At 45.0% G+C, this 25,412-nt stretch overlaps 1 protein-coding gene across 6 annotated transcripts in view; it reads left to right on the top strand.

The window, feature by feature from the left end:
- Positions 1 to 25,412, top strand: part of GARNL3 (GTPase activating Rap/RanGAP domain like 3) — a 210,881-nt gene that overhangs the window by 77,774 nt on the left and 107,695 nt on the right. For 5 of the 6 annotated variants that reach the window (XM_074973394.1, XM_074973391.1, XM_074973392.1 and 2 more), the window contains 6 exons: positions 6,240 to 6,304; positions 13,777 to 13,840; positions 14,097 to 14,123; positions 14,516 to 14,591; positions 19,787 to 19,885; positions 21,164 to 21,267. In XM_074973394.1, the coding sequence (XP_074829495.1) occupies positions 6,240 to 6,304; positions 13,777 to 13,840; positions 14,097 to 14,123; positions 14,516 to 14,591; positions 19,787 to 19,885; positions 21,164 to 21,267 (435 nt within the window). Of the gene's footprint in view, positions 1 to 1,143; positions 1,190 to 6,239; positions 6,305 to 13,776; positions 13,841 to 14,096; positions 14,124 to 14,515; positions 14,592 to 19,786; positions 19,886 to 21,163; positions 21,268 to 25,412 lie in introns of those variants that run through there. The other variant, XM_074973395.1, reaches the window with a different exon arrangement.

Here is a 25,412-nt window from a genome sequence, read left to right as displayed (position 1 = left end):
TGTTTATAAGGGGGAAATGTTCTCTTCATTCTGCACTTTAGACTCCCCCATTGTATGGTAAAAATATAATGACAGATGGAAGTGTCAGTTACTTCAGAATACACTAGTCCAAATGACTAGCAATTTATGGCTGCTGAATCAGTACAGTGGGCACATTTACGTTCATTCCAGTTGTCAAGATATTACTGGTTCTAGTGGTATTATCCATTCCAAATATAGGAAATATAATTAAAACTGGAATTAACTTTTTAATTGCACCCACTGTATGTAGACGAAAAGTTGGACAGTGTACAGATTATATAGTTTTACTTGAGTGTTGTTTGGTCCTACTGGATGCCTTAATAGTCCTGTGTTTGTCATCAGAAGTGCTACATATGAACATCAGCTACAAATGAATAAAAACTCTTGTGTTTCCTTGGGTTGTTTTTGTTGTTTATCTGATATGGTTCTTTAGTGATGTGATCATTAGCCAATAAAACCTTTACTCACAGAAATAGTCTTCCAAATAACAATTTTAGTGGTAACTTTTTAATGAATTTTGGTAACCTCCCAGGCTTAGTTTGAAACAAGATGGTGCCCTTACTGTGCCCACCTACTGTGTGATACCATATGGCACCCGCTGCATAAAATGACTGAATATGTACTCAAAATAAGGATGTGGGGACATTTGCCATTCAGCAACCATTTGATCTGTTCTTTTAAATTTTCAGGAGCAGGTATACTATAGTTAGAGTTCTACAGCTAAGAACTGATATGGTCTAGGTGTGAGCCTTGTAGGATTTCCCTCTGTGGGTTATTAAATGACCGTAACACTGCACTATGTGTTCAGGAAATATTGAGATCAAGTAGATAATAAACCTCATGCCATTTTACAAGTTAAAAGAATAACAGTGGTTTTATGCAGAATAAAAATTGAAGTGTAAGGTCAGCAAAGGTATCTCTGGGAGTCTATTAAGTCCTCTTTAAATACCTTTACAGAAACCTACTAAATAGTTTTATGTCAATGGAATGTTTTCTTCCAGCACCAGGAAGAAAACTGAGACATGTTGTTCTTCGGTCTTTGTTTTTCTGTAAAATATTTTGCTGTTGTATTGTATGTTTTGTGATTCTAAAAAATGTATTTCTTTTCTTTGTGATAGGGCTGGGAACATAACCGGCTGGATTGTGTTTGTCCCCCTGTATAGGAGATGTAAGTGGAAGGGAGGCTCCTTCTCTCTATTGTCTCCCTGGCATAACCATGTAGGGTCCCGGCATCATAATGTGATCCATTATGCTGTTGACCCTACTACAAAGAATAGACGCGCTTTTGAAAGGTGAAAATAACATGCACTGCAACAGCAAAATATATGCTCCCTGGTACTGCCTCCTTTCCAAAGGGGGACACAGAGAAGGTGGGGCCATGGCCCCATTACCCTTCACACAGCCTATGGAACTTATTAAATGTCTTGGAGAACATTATATTCATAGGAGCACCAAGCTGAATTGTGCTTCCCAGAGCTCTTCCTAAGGCATTGCAGCTCCATTCCACCCCCAGAGTGGGCCAGTACCAATAGGTACAGCGTGGCCCACAATTTAGAGGGCTGATATTTTTCTTTCAGGGTTACTGTTAGCTGCTGTGATTCTCCCCACCCCTTTTTTCAGAATTGTGCGTAAAAGCTTCTAAGATGTTCATAACATATGTCTCTCCTTCAAGTAGTCTCTGCATATTGCCTTTTGTGGGATGCACTGACAGTTAATCATAGTGCCTGTTGGAGGACTCGCGGGCCCTTGTCTGCCCATTCCCTCACCATCATGAAGTCCTAGGGTAGGGGTCTCAAAGTCCCGGCCCACGGGCCATCTGTAACCCGAGAACCTCCCCACTGCAGCCCGCAGAGAAGAGATACATGCAGCCATGCTCCTGGCAATGTCTGCTGCAGGTGCCGCCCATGGCAGCTCCCATTGGCTGGGGGAGAGGGACAAAGACACCATCATTAGTCGCTGGGCAGAGTCAGCCATGGAGGCGGTGTCACTTTTTTCCCACAATGAATATAAACAAGTCAAAATACTGAGCACAACTATCTGATGCACACCTTGCTGCAATTCTGAAGGTTTCAGCTGCTCAGTCACTGAGGCCAAACATCAACAAACTGACAGAACTGAAGCATTGCCGGATGTCTGGCAAACACTAAAAGCTCTCTGGCAGGCTCAGAATTATATAAAGTTGTATGACAGTTTTATTATTTCTAAGAAATTCGTAATAAAAAATACAATATAAACGTTTTTCTTTCTGAACACCATTTCAGTGACATTATTGGCTCGCTGGGAGGATTTGAGGACTGGCATTGGCCCTAAGATAAATTGAGTTTGAGACCCCTGTCCTAGGGGTTAGGCTACAAACGAAGGTTTGGCACTCTGACAGCCTCAGTCCCTTCCAACACCAGCAGTGGCGGACTGGGAATCAGACTGAACCTGTGGTCTAAAGCTTTCTTCAAGATAGCTATTTTATTAGGCCTTAGATAATAGCTATTGTTTATAGTTATTTAGTATAAGGTTATATTAAACTAGGTTTATAGTAATTTAGTATAAGATTTTATTAAAATAGGTTTTTAGTATTAGATAGTATAACTTCTTCAAGCATTGGTTCCATTCTGGAAGAAAACCTGATGGTAGAGCTGAAGATCAAAAAGCCAGGAGTGAGGACAGAGACAAAACAGGCTTCAGGCTTTACTCCTTCAAGAAGTGCAAAAGCCTGGTTGATCCAATACAACCATCAATTCCAAGAAGATGCACAGACTAGCTTCGGTTCTGGATACATCTGAGGGGAAGTATCATCCAGCCACGTGGAGAGAGACAGGCAGCCAGCAACCCAGCAAGCATACGTAGGAGAAACCCGAAAGCAAAAGGAAAAAATGAACCGCAAGCAGCCTTTTAAAGCTTTTTATTTAGCAGATTGCGCAACCAGGAGCCAATCACACTCTCTGGCGGGAAATTTCTGAAAAAAAGCACAAGCCACACCTCCGGAAAAGTCCCAAAACAAGCAACACACTGCTTAAAAAAATGAGTAGGCAATTACATACACAAAGAAGCCAATATACACTTGCCGGGAATGGGCTTGGCAACACATCATCAGTTCCACCATCCTCTTTGGTTCTGACCCTTAAGAAGATACCTAGAAAGGATCCTAAATCCATGTATGAGAAATCTAAAAAAAGCCCAGTAGAAACGGCCAGTGTGAGCAGAGCTAACGCATGAATAAGAACCGCCTCAGAACTGGAAATCTTAGAACCAAGTAGACTTTGCTTGCAGAGTTTTTACATGCTGAGTGAAAAAACACTCAAGTGAAATAGCAAATATAATTACAAACTCAATTATGGGCAGGGGTCGACGCACTGAGATTGATCCACCAGCGGTTGATTTAGTGGGTCTACTAAAGACCCGCCAAATCGACTGCATATCGATCTCTGGTCGATCTCTGTATTCTACCTCTGATGAGAAGAGTAAGGTAAGTCGACGGTGTAGACCCCGTGGTAACTTGACCTAAGGTACGTCGACTCCAGCTACGTTATTCACTTACCTGGAGTTGCGTATCATAGAATATCAGGATTGGAAGGGACCTCAGGAGGCCATCTAGTCCAACCCCCTGGTCAAAGCAGGACTAATCCCCAACTAAATCATCCGACCCAGGGCTTTGTCAAGCCTGACCTTAAAAACCTCTAAGGAAGGAGATTCCACCACCTCCCTAGGTAACCCATTCCATTGCTTCACCACCCTCCTAGTGAAAAAGTTTTTCCTAATATCCAACCTAACCCTCCCCCACTGCAACTTGAGGCCATTACTCCTTGTTCTTGACCTAGTGTAGGTCGACTTACTGCGGTAGTGTAGACATAGCCTATGTTTGTCATATCCAAACCAGAAATTGAAGGATCCAGATTTGTCAGTCGTCTTATCCAATCTCCTGTTACTGTAGTGCTCACAACTGTCACTTGGATCTGATGCCTCCACCTTAATTGGATCCCGGAAGTGAAGAATTGAGAAAGAGGAAATCACCGTCAGAGAAGAGAAGGGTAGAGGAGCACCACGCCTGGCCTCTGCTTCAACCTCCTAAAATTCAGTCAGATTCTCCTAGTAAACCAGTCTCTCCAGTGCCAGGACCACTGCTGTTGCCTCTGCATTCTGGATTGGATCTGGAATCAGATCTGCAGTCTGTAGACAGTTACAGGTGGGAGGTGCTATCAGTTTGTATGTCCTTAGAAGAATTTCTGGCTCTCAGCCAGTCCAAGAGGACCCTTATTATGGATAATGTTAGGAATTAGATTTGGTTGTGGATTACTAGCCAGACTGGTAGATGCCACCGTGTTCTAGAGTCCCTTGTTGGCCATTCCCAGATCTGCAGTACAGTGTACAGTTGCAGTCCCTTCTAGGACTTCCAGAAAGCATTCCCACAGATTTGAAGATACCAGATCCACTGACAAAATATAGAGGGAGACCAGTCTCCTACACTGTCATACAAAGAACAACAAATTGTTTTATAGGAATTTCAGGAGACGGATCCTGAAATTAACAATCAAACATCTCCCAGAGCACTGCCTCTGCATTGTGACCCGTCCCGCACCTAGAGTGGCAATGGCAGCTGTCCCTTCCCATATCAGAGAGGTATAGGCAGGAACATGGGATCCCAGCTTAAATAGACAGTCCATGGGATCGTAGCCCTAGATAGGCAAGGATGGTAGCAAGGACAACCCATCCTCAGCACTTCCCTTGGTAATTAGGGTGCATATGCTTAGGTGGATGGGCTGGTGCCTATTGCATTTTTTCTCTCCTGCTATGCACAGTCTTCTGATGGTTGGATGTTGATTGAGTTCCCCAAAGCAGTAGGTCTTGGAATTAATATCCCATTAAGATGAATGAGGTAGTTCAAACCTCTCAGAGCTATTATCTCAGGCTCTCTGCAAACTCAAGGAGATGTTACTGTGTCAGTCAGTTAATGTTTAAGTTTTTCTTCCCAACCATGGGGGCTAGAAACTTTTTAAAATGAGAGCTCAGATTCTGCTGTAATTATTTGTCTCCAGGTGCGGAGGCCCCAGACACAGGACTGTAGTGCCTATGTCTTATTTAAGCCACCCTTGGGTTCAGGTACTCAGGTAGCTTCTCCCTCACAGGGGCTAATATCAGATGCTTTATGGGAAGGTTTAAGAGTCTCCATAATGGTAGTTAACTTCACCTATAGGCATGCTCTTACTTCTTTCCTAACCCAAGACAGTTAGGGATTAGATTAAGTCCTGATGCATGAGGATTTATATACCTTTTGAATTTTTATCCTAGCTAATATAACTGAGAATATTTTTATTATCCACCTAAATATATAATATTTTATTTAACCCTGCAATTTTTGCTGCAGTATCTTGTAGCACTGAGTTCCAAAGTTGAATAATGCATTTTGTAAAAATATTTTCTTCTGTTTGTTCATTTACTGGACTTAATTTTTGTTGGCTGTCCCTTCATTCTTGTATTATGAGACTGTGAAGAGGAGCACCTGACTTTCTTTCTCTGTACAATTCAATATTTTTATACTTGTAACACGTTACCTCTTACATGGGCTCTCTAAACTTAAATAGCCTTAATTTTTTTAGTCTCTCCTCATATGGAAATCTATCCATGCTACTAATCATTTTCATTGTCCTTATCTGCAACACTTCTTTAATTCTGAGATGAGTGGCCAAAACTAAATACAGTATTCCAGGTGAGGGCATACTATCAATTTATGTAATGGCATTATAATTATAATAAAGCTTAATATTTTGTTTTGCTTTTTTTGACTACTGCTGTACATTGAGAAGATTCAATTTAGCAGTCCATAGTGATACACAGTGACAATTTTTCCTAAGTAGTTACAGATAACTTAGAACCCATTAATGCGTATGCGTAGTTCAAGTGTTCCTCTCAATGGCACTGTCTTGCAATTGTCTGCATCTTAATTTCATCAGCCCTCATGCTGTTAAGTCATCTAACGTTGTTAGTTCCCCCTGCAGTTCCTCACATTCCATTATACTCTAGATTAGCCTAAATAATGTTGCATCATCTACATGTTTTGTCACATCACTCTCTTCCTCCCCTTTACCAGGTAATTAACAAATATATTTAAATAACATTGAGGATGGGATCCTGGTCTTTAGTTTGCTTGTTTTTACTAAGATTCATACTTAGTTAAATAGAGAATTTCAGCGTTTGATTTAACCTCTCCTATTATTTTTCCTTCATAGGGTACTCAGAAAATATGCCTCCCTTACAGTCCCACGAAAACATTATCAGTGAAATCTATTTTAAGGTAAATATTCCCAAATGTATATCATTAAATGTATTTGTCTGTGCCCTATTTTCCTTTTCTGTCATTCAAAAGCTTTATTTCTGTTCATATTTTCTTTTCCATTATGGCTATAGAAAACAGTGAAACAAAGAATACAGTTCTTAAGGAAAGCCCATATATGCAAGATGCCTCCAGTCCAGGTGCTATAGAATGCCAAGTAATGGCCTTGTGATACCTCTATGGCAGTGGAGAAATCTAAGCACCTTTTTGGGGGGGCAGAGTGGGGGGAAATATCTTCAAGTTAGAAATTGGGCACTAACTGGAACTAACTAATTGGTGCTTGAGAGGAAGAAATCTTGGGCTTGCTTGTGGACAGACCAGGCGAAGCCTCACAAAGTTGGGTGGAGAGATCTGACTAGAATGTGGATGAGGGGGTAAAGGCAACCAAGGAAGACACAAAGATTCCTAAATGGATTGGAGTCCTTAGCTGATTCTCTCCTCTGCTTTCTCATGTGGGTTATTGTGGATTCTCTTCTGCACTGTTTCCCAGACTTTTGAAAGCTGACACCCCCCACACACGCTTTCAGGAAAGGAAACCATATGTACCCCCTATCCCCTGCAAACTCACCATGTGTTGTTAAAGGTCTTACTCATCTTACTGTATACAGCTTACATGGGCCTCCCTGCCCTCCATCTAGTCTTTTGTCCTCCTATCCATGAAGTGCAATAGTTAAGTGTTAACATTTAGGGCTAGTCTACACTGGCAACGCTAAAGCACGCAGCATTCAGTTGACTTCGTTCCCGCTCGGACTCCCGTTCCAAGTCTCCGCCAAGGCACCATAGCCCTGGGTGTCGATCGCCGGCGTCTTGCTGACGCGGGTCCACCCGTCGAGGCCGTTCGCGGAGCAGCTTCTACTGTCGGTGCTGCTCCTCCACGTCGAGATCGCAGTCCCCTGGCCGACGTAGATCCTGGCACCGCCGATACTCCCGGTCCAGAGGCAGCAGCGGATCATACGCCAGCTCGGCCTCACCTCACAGCCGCCCATCTACAGGCCAAGCTAGCCAGCCTGAACAGCCAGCCCTGCTGGTGCCTCAGCAAGCGCAATGGCACCAAGCATTGTGACTGGCCCAGTGGTACCAGTGGGCACCATGGCCTCCGGCTCGGCCTCCAGCGCAGCCCCCGTTGGGGGCTCACTTGCTGGCTGAGGCCTCGGAATCACCATCGGCATCCATCTTTAGACCGCCAGAAAAAAGGTCGGTGGGGCCTGTATCCTCGGTACCGTGCCCGGAGTCCGACCAGGTGGTGGATCCTCGGGTGCCAGACGACATCCAAAGCACCGCACTGACCTCACCCCGTCCGGAGGAGCTGATTGCGGCCCTGCCCCCCTCTGTCCCGCAGGAGGACTACCAGGCCCACCAAGACCTCCTAAAAAGGGTGGCAGAGAGCCTCCACCTCCAGGCTGAGGAGACGGAAGAGCCCTCAGACTCCCTGTTCAATGTGCTGTCCCCTTCAGCACCAGGCAGGGTGGCCTTGCTACTCCATGAAGGGGTGGCAAGAATTTCAAATGCCCTGTGGCAAACACCAGCCTCATTGGCTCTCATCTCTAAAAAGGCGGCGCGCAAGTACTTTGTACCCATGAAGGGACATGAGTATCTGTATACCCACCTGGCGCCCAACTCCTTGGTGGTCGAGTCAGTCAACCATAGGGAGCAGCAGGGGCAACCAGCCACGACCCCCAGGAACAAAGACTCTCGGAGGCTGGATACTTTTGGGAGAAAAATTTATTCGTCGTCAAGCTTTCAGCTACGAGTAGCAAATCATCAGGCTCTTCTGGTTCGCTACGAGTTTAACCTCCGGGAATCCCTCCCCAGGTTTGAGGACTCCCTCTGGGAGCGCGATAAGAAGGACTTTAAGGCGCTCATGGAGGAAGGGGAGGCAGTTGCAAGGGCATCCCTGCAGGCTGCTTCAGATAGAGCAGACACGGCTGCACGGTCCATGGCCTCAGCGGTGTCCATAAGATGGGCGTCATGGTTTCTACTCTCTGGGCTCTCCAGTGAAGTGCAGTCGTCAATGCAGGATCTCCCTTTCGACGTGAAGGCTCTGCTTGCTGAGGAAACAGACACAAGGCTGCATGGCATGAAAGACTCCCGGATGACCCTCCAGACCTTCGACCTCTATGTCCCTCCTTCCGCAAAACCCAAGTTCAAGCCTCAACAGGCTCCCGCCCAGGCCACCCTCCCGAAGTACGAGGCTGCCCACAAAAAGCAGTGGGACTATAGAAAGCGCCCACAAAGGCAATCCCAGCCTGCCCCCCAGCCTGGGTCTTCTGAGGGCAAGCAGGCAGGGAAAAGGCGTATTTGATGGGCAACTCGGGGGGACCCCACCAGTCCTCATCAGGGATCCACCCTCAATAAAGCTCCCCTTCTCCAACTGGTTGTGTGCTTTCCTCCCGGAATGGTCGCGGCTAACCTCGGAACAATGGGTCCTCAACACCATCTCTCGGGGTTACACCCTTCAGTTTACCTCCTCCCCGCCCAACTGCCCTCCACCCCCGTCTCTCCTGGGGGACCCCTCTCACGAGGCTGTGCTCGAGCAGGAGGTGGTGCAGCTCCTGGACCTAGGAGCTATAGAGATAGTGCCCAAGGAGTTCCTGGGCAAGGGGTATTACTCCCGGTATTTCCTTATCCCAAAGGCTAAAGGGGGGCTTAGGCCCATCATGGACCTGTGAGGCCTGAACCAGTACATGGTGAAATTCAAGTTCCGCATGGTTTCCCTGGCCTCCATCATCCCCTCCCTGGATCCCGGGGACTGGTACGGTGCCCTCGATCTACAGGACACGCACTTCCACATCCACATATTCGAGAGGCACAGACACTTCCTCCGTTTCATGGTGGGACAGTCACTACCAATTCATGGTCCTACCGTTTGGTCTGTCCACTGTCCCCAGGGTCTTTACAAAGTGTATGGGGGTGGTAGCGGCCTACCTCAGACACCAGGGGGTCCAAATATTCCCATATCTGGATGACTGGCTAGTCAAAGGCACCTCCTGGTCACAGGTGAGGGATCATGTGGCGCTCCTCCTGTCCACATGTACTACCAAAAGAAATCTGATGAGGTTCAATAAGGATAAGTGCAGGGTCCTGCACTTAGGATGGAAGAATCCAATGCACCGCTACAGACTAGGGACCGAATGGCTAGGCAGCAGTTCTGCAGAAAAGGACCTAGGGGTGACAGTGGACGAGAAGCTGGATATGAGTCAACAGTGTGCCCTTGTTGCCAAGAAGGCCAATGGCATTTTGGGATGTATAAGTAGGGGCATAGCGAGCAGATCGAGGGACGTGATCGTTCCCCTCTATTCGACACTGGTGAGGCCTCATCTGGAGTACTGTGTCCAGTTTTGGGCCCCACACTACAAGAAGGATGTGGATAAATTGGAGAGAGTCCAGCGAAGGGCAACAAAAATGATTAGGGGTCTAGAGCACATGACTTATGAGGAGAGGCTGAGGGAGCTGGGATTGTTTAGTCTGCAGAAGAGAAGAATGAGGGGGGATTTGATAGCTGCTTTCAACTACCTGAAAGGGGGTTCCAAAGAGGATGGCTCTAGACTGTTCTCAATGGTAGCAGATGACAGAACGAGGAGTAATGGTCTCAAGTTGCAATGGGGGAGGTTTAGATTGGATATTAGGAAAAACTTTTTCACTAAGAGGGTGGTGAAACACTGGAATGCGTTACCTAGGGAGGTGGTAGAATCTCCTTCCTTAGAGGTTTTTAAGGTCAGGCTTGACAAAGCCCTGGCTGGGATGATTTAACTGGGAATTGGTCCTGCTTCGAGCAGGGGGTTGGACTAGATGACCTTCTGGGGTCCCTTCCAACCCTGATATTCTATGATTCTATGATACCCTGGGCCTGTTGATAAACAATGCCAAGTCCACGTTAGTCCCAGTCCAATGCATAGAGTTTATCGGGGCACTACTGAAAACAATGTTGGCCAGGGCTTCTTGTCCACCAGACAGGTTTGAGACCCTGAAAGGGCTCATCAACTCGGTCACAAGGTTCCCGGTGATGACAGCCAAGGCTTGCCTGCAACTGCTGGGTCACATGTCTGCGTACACATATATGGTCCATCACACCAGACTCAGAATGAGGCCCCTTCAGCTCTGGCTGACCTTGCAGTTCTCCCAGGCCACGGACAGAAAGGACAAAGTCCTCACTGTGTCAAACTCTATGATCACCTCCCTACGGTGGTGGTCCGCCCCAAACAACAGGCTCCAAGAGGTCCTGTTCAGGGACAGGGCCCCGTCGTTGGAGCTGGTGTCCGACGCGTCGGACCTGGGTTGGGGGGCCCATGTGGGGAACTTTCAGACCCAAGGCCTTTGATCTCTACAAGACCTACCCCTTCGTATAAATGTCAAGGAGCTCAGGGCGGTGCAACTGGCGTGTATGGCCTTCCGCTCGCACCTGGAGGGCAAGGTAGGTCAGGGTCCTCACGGACAACACGGCCTCGATGTTCTATATCAACAGGCAGGGTGGGGCCCGATCCTCTCTCTTCTGCCACGAAGCCCTCAGGCTGTGGGACTTCTGTATAGCCCACGACATCTACCTAAAAGCCTTCCACCTGCTGGGCGCCGGGAATGTGAGGGCGGATGGCTTGAGCAGGAATTTTTTCTCTCCACACGAGTGGTCTCTACACCCGGAAGTGGCTCACCAGCTCTTCCGAAGGTGGGGTATGCCCCAGGGGGACCTATTTGCGACCCAGCAGAACCAAAGATGTCCCCGGTTCTGCTCCGGGGGGGCCTAGGGAGGGGCGCTATCTCCGATGCCTTTACTCTGTCCTGGTCAGGCCAGCTCCTCTACGCCTTTCCCCCATTCCCTCTGATCAGCCGGGCCCTGGAGAAAATAAAGGCGGACAAAGCCAGGGTCCTCCTCGTTGCCCCGGTGTGGCCCAGGCAACACTGGTAGGGGACCCTCTCAGGGCTGGCGGTAGCTCCGCCATGGCAGTTGCCGCTCCAACCGGACCTGCTCTCTCAGGGCCAGGGCCACCTCCTCCATCCCAACCTAGCAACGCTTCACCTCACAGTGTGGCTGCTCAGTGGTTATGTGGCAAGGAAAGGACATGCTTGGAACAGGTTCAGCAAGTCCTCCTCGAAAGTAGATGGCCCTCCACTCGCCGTTCCTATGTGGGGAAGTGGTCTCGGTTTTTGAGGTGGGCGGCAGGCCAGGATATTTCCCCGACGGCTGCCCCGATCCAGCTTATCATAGAATCATACAATATAAGGGTTGGAAGGGACCTCAGGAGGTCATCTAGTCCAACCCCCTGCTCAAAGCAGGACCAATCCCCAACTAAATCATCCCAGCCAGGGCTTTGTCAAGCCTGACCTTAAAAACTTCTAAGGAAGGAGATTCCACCACTTCCCTAGGTAACACATTCCAGTGTTTCACCACCCTCCCAGTAAAAAAGTTTTTCCTAATATCCAACCTAAACCTCCTCCACTGCAACTTGAGACCATTACTCCTTGTTCTTTCATCTGCTACCACTGAGAACAGTCTAGAGCCATCCTCTTTGGAACCCCCTTTCAGATAGTTGAAAGCAGCTATCAAATCCCCCCTCATTCTTCTCTTCTGCAGACTAAACAATCCCAATTTCCTCAGCCTCTCCTCATAAGTCATGTGTTCCAGTCCCCTAATCATTTTTGTTGCCCTCCATTTTTGTTATCCTTGATTACCTCCTCCACCTGAGGGCCCAGGGCCTGCCGCCCTCGTCAGTCAGGGTACACTTGGCGGCCATATCGGACTTTCATCCCCTGGTGCAAGGGTACATTGTGTTTTCCCCTCCTATGACCGGCCAGTTCCTTAAGGGTTTGGACCGTCTCTACCCATATTCCAAACCCCTGGTTCCACAGTGAGACCTAAACCTGGTGTTGGCTCGTCTCACGGGGAACCCGTTTGAACTACTGGCCACATGTTCCTGGTCTCACCTCTCGTGGAAGGTGGCCTTCCTGGTACCTATCACGTCAGCCAGGCAGGTCTCAGAGCTCAGGGCCCTAATCTCCGAACCATCGTATACAGTTTTTCATAAGGACAAGGTCCAGCTCCGCCCACACCACGCTTTCCTCCTGAAGGTGGTCTCCGCCTACCACTTGGGTCAGGACGTTTTTCTGCCAGTCCTCTGCCCCAAACCTCACGTGACTAGTGAGAAACTCAGTCTCCACACACTCGACGTGAGGCGAGCTCTGGCTTTCTACCTCGAGTGGACCAAGCCGTTCAGAAAGTCTTCACAACTGTTCGTCGTCTTGACTGAGCGCGCAAAAGATCAGCCGATTTCCACTCAGCCGCTTTCTAAGCGGATCACTTTGTGCATCTGTTCCTGTTATGAGCTGATGGGGGTTCCCGTGCCGCCCATTGTGAGGGCACACTTGACTCGGGTGCAGGCCTTGTCGGCTGCCTTCGTGGACCATGTCCCCATCCAGGACATTTGTAGGGCTGCCACGTGGTCTTTGGTTCACACGTTCACCTCACACTATGTGATCGTCTCTCAGGCCAGGGATGATGCCGGGTTCGGCAGGGTGGTACTCCATCCTGGGAACTTGTTAACTCCTACCCACCTCCAACAGATATAGCTTGGAATCACCTATTGTGCAATACACATGAGCAATCACTCGAAGAAGAAAAGACAGTTACCTTTTCCATAACTGGTGTTCTTCGAGATGTGTTGCTCATGTCTATTCCACATCCCACCCTCCTTCCCCTCTGTCGGAGTTGTCTGGCAAGAAGGAACTGAGGGTGGGGGGAGCACGCAGCTCCCCTTATACCGCGCCAGGCAGGCGCCCCTACAGAGGTCATGGGGGCTCTCCCCCCTACAGATACTGCTAGTGGAAAAACTTCCGGCACTGGTGCACGTGGCGAGCACGCACACCTATTGTGGAATAGACATGAGCAACTCATCTCGAAGAACACCAGTTATGGAAAAAGTAACTGTCTCTTGTCTGTTTAATAAGTCATATTTTGTATTTTTCTGCATATACAAAGGTTTTATCCTGTTTCTTATGTATACAGTTGACTATTTTTCTATTTTCCTGTGTTGCTTGTGCATATTTAGGTCGTAGTTTTGTGTTAAGCTTAATAATACACCTGTTTGTTTTGATTTTCACTTCCCTTATGTTACTTTTTAGGAAGTGGAGGAAAAGTTTACAAAACAAAATTCTCTGTTGTGTCATATTAAAAGGATAACTATGATAGTCCTTAGCTCAGAGCTTTATATGCAAACAAAATAAGGTTTAACTTGATGGCAATGCGATATCTTACTCATTTCTTTCTCTAAAATTCCCATGTAGTAGTCAGTGTCACATGACAAAGAGATCATTAGAATGCAAACATGTATGATAAAATGGCTATTTGGTTAATTCTTTATGTGCAGGTGTGTAACACTAAATGGCTAATATTGAAAAATATTCTTTCTCTCTTACAAAATCTATTATTTTTAATTGCATTTCAGTGCCATGAGTCTTGACAAATTTGAAAAAAGCCCTAGGGAAATTCCTCACCCTGAGATACAAAAGGTAAGAAAGAGACAGTTTTCTTCTCTCTTGTGTTTTAGAATACACTATTTATAGAAATAATTGTACTAGTTGTTGCTCAATTGCAGTGGCAGGACATGATGGTGCAGATTACAGTTCTGTGACATTGCCAAAAAACATTGTGGCTTGAAGTGTCACTTGAAAAGGAAAACAACTTTGATTTTTAAAGGAGAGGAAATAAGATGGCTAGGTCTTTGTCAGAGTGCTAACCATGCTTTTTTTTTTTAAAAAAAAACAGGATTTACTGGTTCTTGAAGAGCAAGAAGTAAGTGTAAACTGATCACTTTGAACTCACAAAACCCATTCAGCGAATATTAGCTTTGCATTTAGAATAAGTTCCCCTTTATATGTAATTTCTTGTAACAGTCATTTCTTGTAACAAGAACTGTAATGTGAGGCACTGTGGAGCGTGCAAAGCTGAAGATTGTAAGTTCCATTGTGAATATATTTAAGTACATAAATAGAATTTCATCATATGACTCAAAGATAAATTAGTGGAGAAAAATATAAATGTGATATTTGTGTAACACAAGGATAAGGGCCATATATTTTCATAAGTAGGACTTGTATACAAATCCTTAGTGGAAAAATGATAAGAAAAGTACACTTGCTGACCTTTCCTGATTAACGTCCTATAGCTCTGTTTTTATTTCTCAGGGCTGCGTAAATTTTAAGTTTGGCGTTCTTTATGCTAAAGATGGTCAACTTACAGATGATGAAATGTTCAGCAATGGTGAGTCAGCACGTTCTTTTCAGCTTTTCATCTGGTAATTGAACACATTTGGCTGCCCGAACGTAAAAACAACAGGAATGCATATTGACTCTGTATATTGGCTGTGGAGAAGAGAGATGGCTATAATGCTATGCTAATGGTGGATCCAGATACGCTGGAGGGGAGGGATAGGATACAGAAGGACCTAGACAAATTGGAGGATTGGGCCAAAAGAAATCTGATGAGGTTCAATAAGGATAAGTGCAGGGTCCTGCACTTAGGATGGAAGAATCCAATGCACCGCTACAGACTAGGGACCGAATGGCTAGGCAGCAGTTCTGCGGAAAAGGACCTAGGGGTGACAGTGGACGAGAAGCTGGATATGAGTCAACAGTGTGCCCTTGTTGCCAAGAAGGCCAATGGCATTTTGGGATGTATAAGTAGGGGCATAGCCAGCAGATCGAGGGATGTGATCGTTCCCCTCTATTCGACACTGGTGAGGCCTCATCTGGAGTACTGTGTCCAGTTTTGGGCCCCACACTACAAGAAGGATGTGGATAAATTGGAGAGAGTCCAGCGAAGGGCAACAAAAATGATTAGGGGTCTAGAGCACATGACTTATGAGGAGAGGCTGAGGGAGCTGGGATTGTTTAGTCTGCAGAAGAGAAGAATGAGGGGGGATTTGATAGCTGCTTTCAACTACCTGAAAGGGGGTTCCAAAGAGGATGGCTCTAGACTGTTCTCAATGGTAGCAGATGACAGAACGAGGAGTAATGGTCTCAAGTTGCAATGGGGGAGGTTTAGATTGGATATTAGGAAAAACTTTTTCACTAAGAGGGTGGTGAAACACTGGAATGCGTTACCTAGGGAGGTGGTAGAATCTCCTTCCTTAGAGGTTTTTAAGGTCAGGCTTGACAAAGCCCTGGCTGGGATGATTTAACTGGGAATTGGTCCTGCTTCGAGCAGGGGGTTGGACTAGATGACCTTCTGGGGTCCCTTCCAACCCTGATATTCTATGATTCTATGATCTTTTCTGTATGTTTCTCCCAGTTGTTTTTCCGACACTGGTGTGATATTGCAAATGCACTTTGAGTAGCTCTGTATATTCCCACTTATGAAATATTGTGCCACCTTTTGGTAGAACCCTTTTTTCTAGCAGTGTAGCTATGGGGCTCCTGCAGCCCCACCTCTTTCCTCAGCATACCCCACAAATTGAGTGTGAGGCTACAAAGGGGGCGAAGAGCCCTCCCATCTCCAGTCTGCCTAACCGCATGCCTGGGTGGATGTGAACCCCTCTGATGTCCTCAGAGGCAGAGTCTTCTCTTCTAAGAGTTAGTTTAGCATTTTCATATCGCAATCTGTCAAAATCATCTAAAGTCAGTAGCGTAGCTAGGGGGGGAGCGGGACAGCAGCCACAGCGCCCTTTTAATTACTAAGTGCCTTTAAAATTTTTACCCACCCGGCGGTGCTCGGATCTTCAGCAGCACTTTGGCATTGGGTCCTTCACTCGCTCCGGTCTTCGGTGGCATTGTGGTGGCCAGGGGGGCTGTCCTTCCGTGCTGAAGACCGGAGCGAGTGAAGGACCCAATGCCAAAGTGCTGCTGAAGATCCGAGCACCGCCGGGTGAGTACCAGGGGGTGGTGCCTTTTTTTAATCTCTGCTCCCCCTGTTTTTTCCAGCTGGCTACGCCACTGTCTAAAGTATCTCTGATTTGTGATTGCTGGTCACCATTTCCAGTACAAGGTGCTCCCATTTGGCACCCAGAGTACTTACAAAATGTCTTTCTGCAGTAGTGGCTTATTTAAGGAATCAGGGTATTTTCATTTACCCCTTCTTGGATGATTAGCTGCTAAAGGCAGCTGTGCATGAGGACCTGATGAGCCACATAACCACCATGACCAAACTTCTCTCAGACCTAGGATTCTTTCTGTCCTACTCAAAGGATTCCCTTTAAAGGGGCCATATTAAACTCTGTAGAAGGGAGAGTTTTTCTGCCAGACTACAGGTTTCTAAGAATGAGACAGAGTATATTAAAGATATGAAGTTGTCCTATATAGAGGGGCAAGGTTTCTCATGGGTTTTATGGCAATCACTACCTGTGGACTCTGCACAGCTGAGAATGAGACCCATTCAGCACTGGATGTCCTGGGTCCCCAGCCCAAGTTGGGTCAGCTTTCAGTTATTGATTATCATGCCTCACCACCTTATAGTATGTCCAGACTGGTGGTCAAACAGGGCACACCTGAATTACTTGACAGTTTGAGGGCTCTGGTCATCCAAGGAAAGAGCATTGCACTTCAGCATACTGGAACTGGGATTTGACTCTCAAATCATTCATCTGTATTCTGCAAGGGAAGGTTGTGCACGTAATAACAGACAATACATTGGTGATGTATTATATCGAAAAATGGGAGAGCTTATTCCACCCCCTTGTGTGTGGAGGTGACAAAGTTATGAGATTGGTGTATCTGCCATGACTTTCATCCTGTGGTACTACATCTGGCAGGTGAGAACAATGTAGTTGCAGATTGTCTGAGCAGAGATGGCTCTCAGATGCACGAGTGGTTCTTAAAGGATAAGCGAGTTCAGACTGTATTTTTGAGGTGGGGTCAGCCAGTTGTGGACTTGCTCATGACGAGACCCAACAGGAAATGCCACTGTTTCTGTTCCAGAATGGGCCGGGACAGTCAGTCCCTATTGGATGCTTTCCTTCTGCACTGCGGGGAAGGGTCTGATGTTTGCCTTTCCCTTGATACAGAAGGCAATAAGGAAGATACTTCGGGACAGGGCATGGGTGATACTCATTGCCCCGGCGTGGCAATGTCAGCAGTGGTTTGCTTATCTCATTCATGCATCTTCCTCTGTCCTCAGATCTGTCGCAGGATCTGCACCCGCAGTCCCTGTACCTGATGGCTTGAGTGACTGGGATTTGACTCTCTATTCTTGAGCAGTTATGTTCGTCATCTGTGCAGGACATACTAGTTAGTTTTAGAAAACAGTCCACTAGAAACTACCACCATCTGACGTGGTCCAGATTTCAGGCATGGATGCATGGGAAGTCTGGTTCCCCTACAATCTTCTATCCCTTGTGTTCTGGAATACTTAATGTACTTAAAAAATCAAGTGTCTAATTATTGTTAAAAGTTCATTTGGCAGCCATCTCCACGGATCATACGTTGGTTGATGGTAGATCACTGTTCATGTTTCCAGTAAGAAGCTCATGGAAGGTTTATCAAACTTGTATGCTCCTGTGAGAGATCCTGCCCCTTTTGGGGACCATAATTTGGTTTTGACCATGTAGATAAAACCTCCATTTGAGCCTTTGGCAGAGTGTTCATTTTATTATTTGCCTTTCAAAACTGTCTTCATTATTGCCATTACATCAGCTAAGGGAGTGAGTGAGTTGACTGGGGTCATGGCTGATTCACCTTTTTACTTCCTTTAATAGAGACAAGGTAATTCTTAAACCTGATCCTTGGTTCTTGCCTATGGTAGTGGGTATTTTTTCCCCTAAACGACATTCTGATAAAGGGGAATCTGTCCTCCACCAACTGGATGCCCAAAGGACTCTTGCATATTATTTGGACAGAACTAAGAGTTTTTGTAAAAATATCTAGACTGTTTTTTATGTATGTCAAGAATAATATGGGGCATACGGTTTCTTCTCAGAATATATCCTGGTGTATTAAACAGTGTATTCAGTCTGACCACATTACATTAGAGCTCTGGCTGCTTCTTTCGCTTGTTTTAGACAGGTGCCAGATGCTGAGATCTACAAAGCTACAACCTGGACTTTGGTACACACCGTCACCGAGCATTATACTCTGAATTTGGCTTCTAGAATGGATACTGGGTTTGGCAAAAGGGCTTCAGTCTTTATTCAATTAAGACTATGTTCCCACCTCCATGTTAGTCTCGGTGCCCTTTATCAATCTGTCCCATACGTGGGAATATGCAGACCCACTGAAAGGAGAAATGAAAGTTATTTACCTTTAACTGAAGTTCTTTGAAATGGCTCTGCATATTCACGCTTCTCCCCCTTCTTCCCCTCTCTGTCAAAATCCTGGTTGTGATCTCTCTGGCTTTGTGGAGGAAGCAATTGGGAGGGTGCTCTACCCCATTTATAGCCTCATCTTCAGTATGTTGGGTATGCTGAGGAGAGGGGCAGTGGTGCAGGAGTGCCGCAGTTACACTGCTAGAAGGGTAGGTTCAAAGGGTTCTAGTGCAAGGCACCACAGGGAGGTGCAATATCCCATAAATAGGAATATGCAGGGACATCTCCAAGAACTCTGGTTGTCTTTACAATAATTCTAAAGATATTTGAAAACTACCTTTTGGGCAGCTGGAAAGGGGCTGGATCCGTTCTTGGTTGTTTTTTTCCCCCAGAGCTTGAGATTGTTGTATACCCAAAAGAATACTTTTGATTTCTCACACATTAAATATAATTTCTTTGAATAGTTGTGTTTGTGAGAATTTTCATTTTCATCTGGCTAACAATAATCAGAAAACCCAGGCTTTTGGGTTTTGACTTTTTTCTTAATGTGGGCTTTGTATACTTTAAAGTTACACTTGAAAAAAAATTGAGTTTTTTATGATTAAAGCTTTAGCCAGCTTCTGGTGTGTTGGTGCTGTTTTCAGGTATTGTCTAATATATTTATACTCTCAAGTTTGCAAGCCAAATTTGAAATAAAAATATCCATAATTCTTTTAAGGGATTGGAGGAAGTGGGGCTCAGGATCCCAAAGGACCACTTATTTCCCATTTTATTTTCTCGAGGCCTTGCATCATGATGACTGTCCCTGTGCCATCAGAATTAGCAAGAGGGAGTCACTGTTTAGTAAACACATGGTGATCCCTTTTTCTACCTGTTCCTCAAGGCTGACAGTGCTGCTTTCACAGAGCTCTCAGGCTTGGGTGATATGAGGAGAATTGAACTCAATTGTGAAATTCTGGTTTCCCACATGGTAGCGTGTTCCTCTACTGTTGAGCCAATGGGTCAGCTCACACATTCCTGTTTCATGTATTAAATTTCTAATATACCCATGCAGATATTTAGAGAATTAACATAGAAAAGGGACACTCACATGAAGAAGCAGTGCTTGCCTGAATATAAGCTGGGGAGTAGGCCCTGTGTTTTGTATTGTGGTTAATATGTAGTTGCGTCTGCCATACTGATGAACTGTTTCATGCCTAACACTGCTTTTCTCCACTTGTAGAAACTGGAAGTGGCAGCTTTCAAAGATTATTGAATCTTTTGGGTGACACAGTTACACTGAAGGGCTGGACAGGCTACAGAGGAGGTCTGGACACCAAAAGTAAGATTTCAGCTGAAATAACTGGTGACAGGTCTATTGTGAATGTGCTGTTAGTGTGCATGAATATGTACAGAATATAAGAACACTCATGTACTGTTTACATAACAGACAGTAATAGTCCAGTCTGAGAAGCGACCTACTCAGATACTATTTCCTAAACATATTATTAGACACATTTTGCCATTTTTAATCAAATAATAATAATGTTCTTAATATTATTGGTAAATCTTTATCTCCCCACCACTGACACAACCTGATACAGTTACCACCACTCAGGCTATGTCTGTCATGTCACACTCCTTTCAAAACCTTCTAATACTATTCCTCTGTCGTCCTGGGTTGGTTATAGCTAAGCAATGTGAGACACTCCCTTCCTCACAACAGAGCTTGGGATGGGGATATCAGCATGGAGAGGCATCCCCACTGACTATAATAGGAAATAACATATCAGGCACTTCCCCCCCAGCTTTGGCATAGCATACTTCCCTACCATCCCACTCTGCCCCCTGACAGAGCCTAGAATTTGGAGGATTTCCATGATGCAGCCTCAACCTTATTTATTCCTCACAAATTCACATTGTCTGTTTTCTTAGACTGCATCTTTCCTGTCATGAACTGGCCACATATTCTGTGTCATGGTGTTAGCTACAGGTGGTTAAATAGCATAACAACGTCACATACTGTAAAGAAGTCACATTCAGCTCCTTTTTCTCTTAGAGACAAAAATTAGACTTGTCAGGCACAAGTCTCTGCAGGATAGGACCCCTTCGAATTCATGGTGTACTAAAATAAAACTAAACTGGATACGTGTCTTCAGTGGGACTCTGTAGGAGGAGTTCATTATTCAGTCGAAGGCCATGATTGAGAATGTAGATGTGCACTGGCTGTCAGCCCCAAACACAGGAGTATATTTTACTGAATTACGGATTTCTTGAATGGAGATTCTACTGATATGTGTTGGTGGCTGCATTTGTTTATGTTCATGATGCATTTTAACTGAGTTGCTGGATACATATCTCCTTTCAGGGTAGGTCCACTGGCAGAAACATTAATGTGACTGCATCACTAGCTTGGGTAGTCCACCTTTATATATAATTTCAATTATGCAGGATGTCAAGATTTTATAATTAACTTTGTCCTGTTTAAAGGCAAGTAAGAAGTATGGATCTGAAAAGGAGGTGCCCTGAGACTGTTCTGTGGCAGGAAATGAAGTTTCCTTTTCTCCTTAGAAATGCAATATTGCATAATCCTACTGAGAGTGGTTTTCTTCCTTTGCAGATGATACAACAGGAATATATTCCATCTACACAGTGTATCAAGGGCATGAGATTATGTTCCATGTTTCAACCATGCTACCATATTCTAAAGAGAACAAGCAGCAAGTATGTGGTTTTCATACTGATTTTTCTTAGTAAACCACCGCATGTTTAAAAGAAAAGGTTTTTTAGTTTGTCAGTGAAACTTGTTTTTTGAAATGTAAGACTAAAAAATCTCTCAATGCTTATGGCATTCAAAATTGTGCCCAATATATAAAATTTTATATCTTTATTGCCAATACACTTCATCGCATTACCTATCTCATAGTTAGTCTTGGAAGGATTATATTTTGATAAAAATGATAAACATCGATTTCACTGTACACACACACAGACAAACTGAAAAAATATTTCCATTGATGATCAAAATTTATAGATAAGCAAGGTAAGAAAAATACTGCTTGAGAGCTTATTAGACTTTGATTACTAGACATTTACTTTGTATATTGACATATGATGTTGATAAATTTATGTTGTAATGGTCATAAAGCTTTAATTTTTTGAATCTCAACATCTGTCATTAAATGATAATTTGGTCACAGAGACTCCCTTGGGACTGTCACCTAAAGTGTTGAAATTACCTCTGAGCCTGTTTTCCCTGCCAGCTTGGGACTTCCAGAACCCTGTCTTGTTGAGCCAGACACACTAGCCTGCTGCAACACAGACCCAAGGTCTGGTACACGCCCTCAAAGCTGCGGACTTAGGTAACCTGCTGAGCTGTTTTCAGTTATCTCCAGCACCCAGACACCCAGTTCGCAATGGGATCCAAACCCCAAATAAATTGATTTTACTTTGTATAAAGCTTATACAGGGTAAATTCATAAATCGTCCGTCCTCTATAATGCTGATAGAGAGATATGCACAGCTGTTTGCTCCCCCAGGTATTAATATATATTCCTCCTATTTGTATGCATGTATCATTCTTGTATCTGAAGCTAGAAATATGAAGTATGAGTTTGTTAATAAACAAAAGTGATTTTATTAAGTATAAAAAGTAGGATTTAAGTGGTTTCAAGTAATAACAGACAGAACAAAGTAAGTCACCAAACAAAATAAAGCAAAAACACGCAAGTCTAAGCCTAATACATTAAGAAACTGATTACAGATAATATCTCACCCTCAGAGATGTTCCAATAAGCTTCTTTTACAGACTACCTCCTTTCCCCTGATACAGTCCTTGTTAGTTCCAGCAGACATCTCAGTTGGTAACCAGGGGTTTTCTCATGACTGGCAGCCCCCGGTGTCAAGTGGAGTGCCCCAGGGGTCGGTCCTGGGGCCGGTTTTGTTCAATATCTTCATAAATGATCTGGAGGATGGTGTGGATTGCACTCTCAGCAAATTTGCGGATGATACTAAACTGGGAGGAGTGGTAGATACGCTGGAGGGCAGAGATAGGATACCTAGACAAAGTGGAGGATTGGGCCAAAAGAAACCTGATGAGGTTCAATAAGGATAAGTGCAGGGTCCTGCACTTAGGACGGAAGAACCCAATGTACAGCTACAGACTAGGGACCGAATGGCTAGGCAGCAGTTCTGCGGAAGAGGACCTAGGGGTTACAGTGGACGAGAAGCTGGATATGAGTCAGCAGTGTGCCCTTGTTGCCAAGAAGGCCAATGGCATTTTGGGATGTATAAGTAGGGGCATAGCGAGCAGATCGAGGGACGTGATCGTTCCCCTCTATTCGACATTGGTGAGGCCTCATCTGGAGTACTGTGTCCAGTTTTGGGCCCCACACTACAAGAAGGATGTGGATAAATTGGAGAGAGTCCAGCGAAGGGCAACAAAAATGATTAGGGGTCTGGAACACATGACTTATGAGGAGAGGCTGAGGAAACTGGGATTGTTTAGTCTGCGGAAGAGAAGAATGAGGGGGGATTTGATAGCTGCTTTCAACTACCTGAGAGGTGGTTCCAGAGAGGATGGTTCTAGACTATTCTCAGTGGTAGAAGAGGACAGGACAAGGAGTAATGGTCTCAAGTTGCAGTGGGGGAGGTTTAGGTTGGATATTAGGAAAAACTTTTTCACTAGGACGGTGGTGAAACACTGGAATGCGTTACCTAGGGAGGTGGTAGAATCTCCTTCCTTAGAAGTTTTTAAGGTCAGGCTTGACAAAGCCTTGGCTGGGATGATTTGATTGGGGATTGGTCCTGCTTTGAGCAGGGGGTTGGACTAGATGACCTCCTGAGGTCCCTTCCAACCCTGATATTCTATGATTCCTGCTCCACCCCCTTTTATAGCTTTGGCACAAGGTAGGAATCTTTTGTCTCTTTGGGTCCCCACCCCTCCTTCTAAATGGAAGAGTACCAGATTTAAGATGGATTTCATTATCAGGTGACATGGTCACATGTCACTGTAAGACCCCTACTCTCCATTCCCCATGGGCTGGCCCACACGTACACAGGAAGGCTTGCAGGTAAATAAACCATTTACAACCAATTGTCCTAGTCAATGTGAACCATCAAGATTCTAAACCACCATTAATGGCCCACACTTTGCTTAATTACAGTAGGACCTCAGAGTTATACTTCATATTTCTAGCTTCAGATACAAGAATGATACATGCATACAAATAGGAGAAATATATTCAGTAGTTTATAACCTTTGTTATGATACATTACAAGAGACCTTTTGCATAAAGCTTATTCTAGTTACATCATATTCACATTCATAAGAATATTTCCATAAAACACATGGAGTGCAACGTCACAAGCATGATCTAGTAATTCGATGAAAGGACTAAAAATCAGCATATCTGGTTTCCGTGCCCAGGTTTGCCACCAGTTTGTTCTTTGACCTTGGGCAAATCTCTCTCTCCATTCATGAATTACCCTAGTTGTCCTCTTACTGGATCTGAAGCTTGCCAAGCCAATTTGTGGCATCAGAACACCTTAATCTCTCTGTGCCTCAAAAAGAAAAGGAGTACTTGTGGCACCTTAGAGACTAACCAATTTATTTGAGCATGAGCTTTCGTGAGCTACAGCTCACTTCATCGGATGCATACTGTGGAAACTGCAGAAGACATTATATACACAGAGACCATGAAACAATACCTCCTCCCACCCCACTCTCCTGCTGGTAATAGCTTATCTAAAGTGATCATCAAGTTGGGCCATTTCCAGCACAAATCCAGGTTTTCTCACCCCCCCACCCCCTCCAAAAACCACACACACAAACTCACTCTCCTGCTGGTAATAGCTTATCCAAAGTGACCACCCTCCTCACAATGTGTATGAAAATCAAGGTGGGCCATTTCCAGCACAAATACAGGTTTTCTCACCCCCCCCCTTCCCAAAAAAACACACACACACAAACTCACTCTCCTGCTGGTAATAGCTCATCCAAAGTGACCACTCTCCCTACAATGTGCATGATAATCAAGGTGGGCCATTTCCAGCACAAATCCAGGTTTTCTCACCCCCCCCCCCCCACACACACACAAACTCACTCTCCTGCTGGCAATAGCTCATCCAAACTGACCACTCTCCTTACAATGTGCATGATAATCAAGGTGGGCCATTTCCAGCATAAATCCAAGTTTAACCAGAACGTCTGGGGTGGGGGGGGGGGGTAGGAAAAAACAAGGGGAAATAGGCTACCTGTGCCTCAATTTTCCTATCTGTAAAATGAAGATAATATTTTATTCCTTACTTGTCTCAGAAGAGTCCTGTAAAGTTTAATTGATTAGTGGTGGTAAAGTTTTCGAAGGCACTTAATACTTCTAATGATCTCTCTTACCTAATTGTTACCACCATAAAAGACACTAAAGAAAGGAAAACAGCCAATGGGTATGGTAGCTCCATCCTTCAAAGACGCTTGTTACTTGCTAGAATTATTAGCTGCAGTATTCAGTCAATGCAGGCTGTTTTTTAATTCATTTCTTAGTTGTGCTTAGGCAGACTCTTACCAGAATATTTGTGATGGTAATGCTGCTTTTATGTACAATTTGAAATTTCAAGAGAGAGAGGAAACTTCATTTACAGGAAACACTGGTATAATTGCCTCAAATAACGTTGACACCTCTCACAGTCCAGGATTAGCAGTTCCTTTGACTCCTCACTCAGTCTCTGTTTGGGCACCCCGTTTCAAGTGAGAGGCCCAGCACCTGCACTTCTCTCAAAGTGGAATCTCTCTATTTACCTGACTCTTATGTTGCTGTACCCTTGTTTCTCAATCATGTTTCCTCAGCAATTTTAATGAATTTGCCTTTGAA

Source organism: Natator depressus, chromosome 16, assembly GCF_965152275.1.
Source record: "Natator depressus isolate rNatDep1 chromosome 16, rNatDep2.hap1, whole genome shotgun sequence".
NCBI classification, from domain to species: Eukaryota; Metazoa; Chordata; order Testudines; family Cheloniidae; genus Natator; species Natator depressus.
Note: the sequence above shows the minus strand (reverse complement) of the source record. Positions and strands in the feature narration are given on the sequence as shown.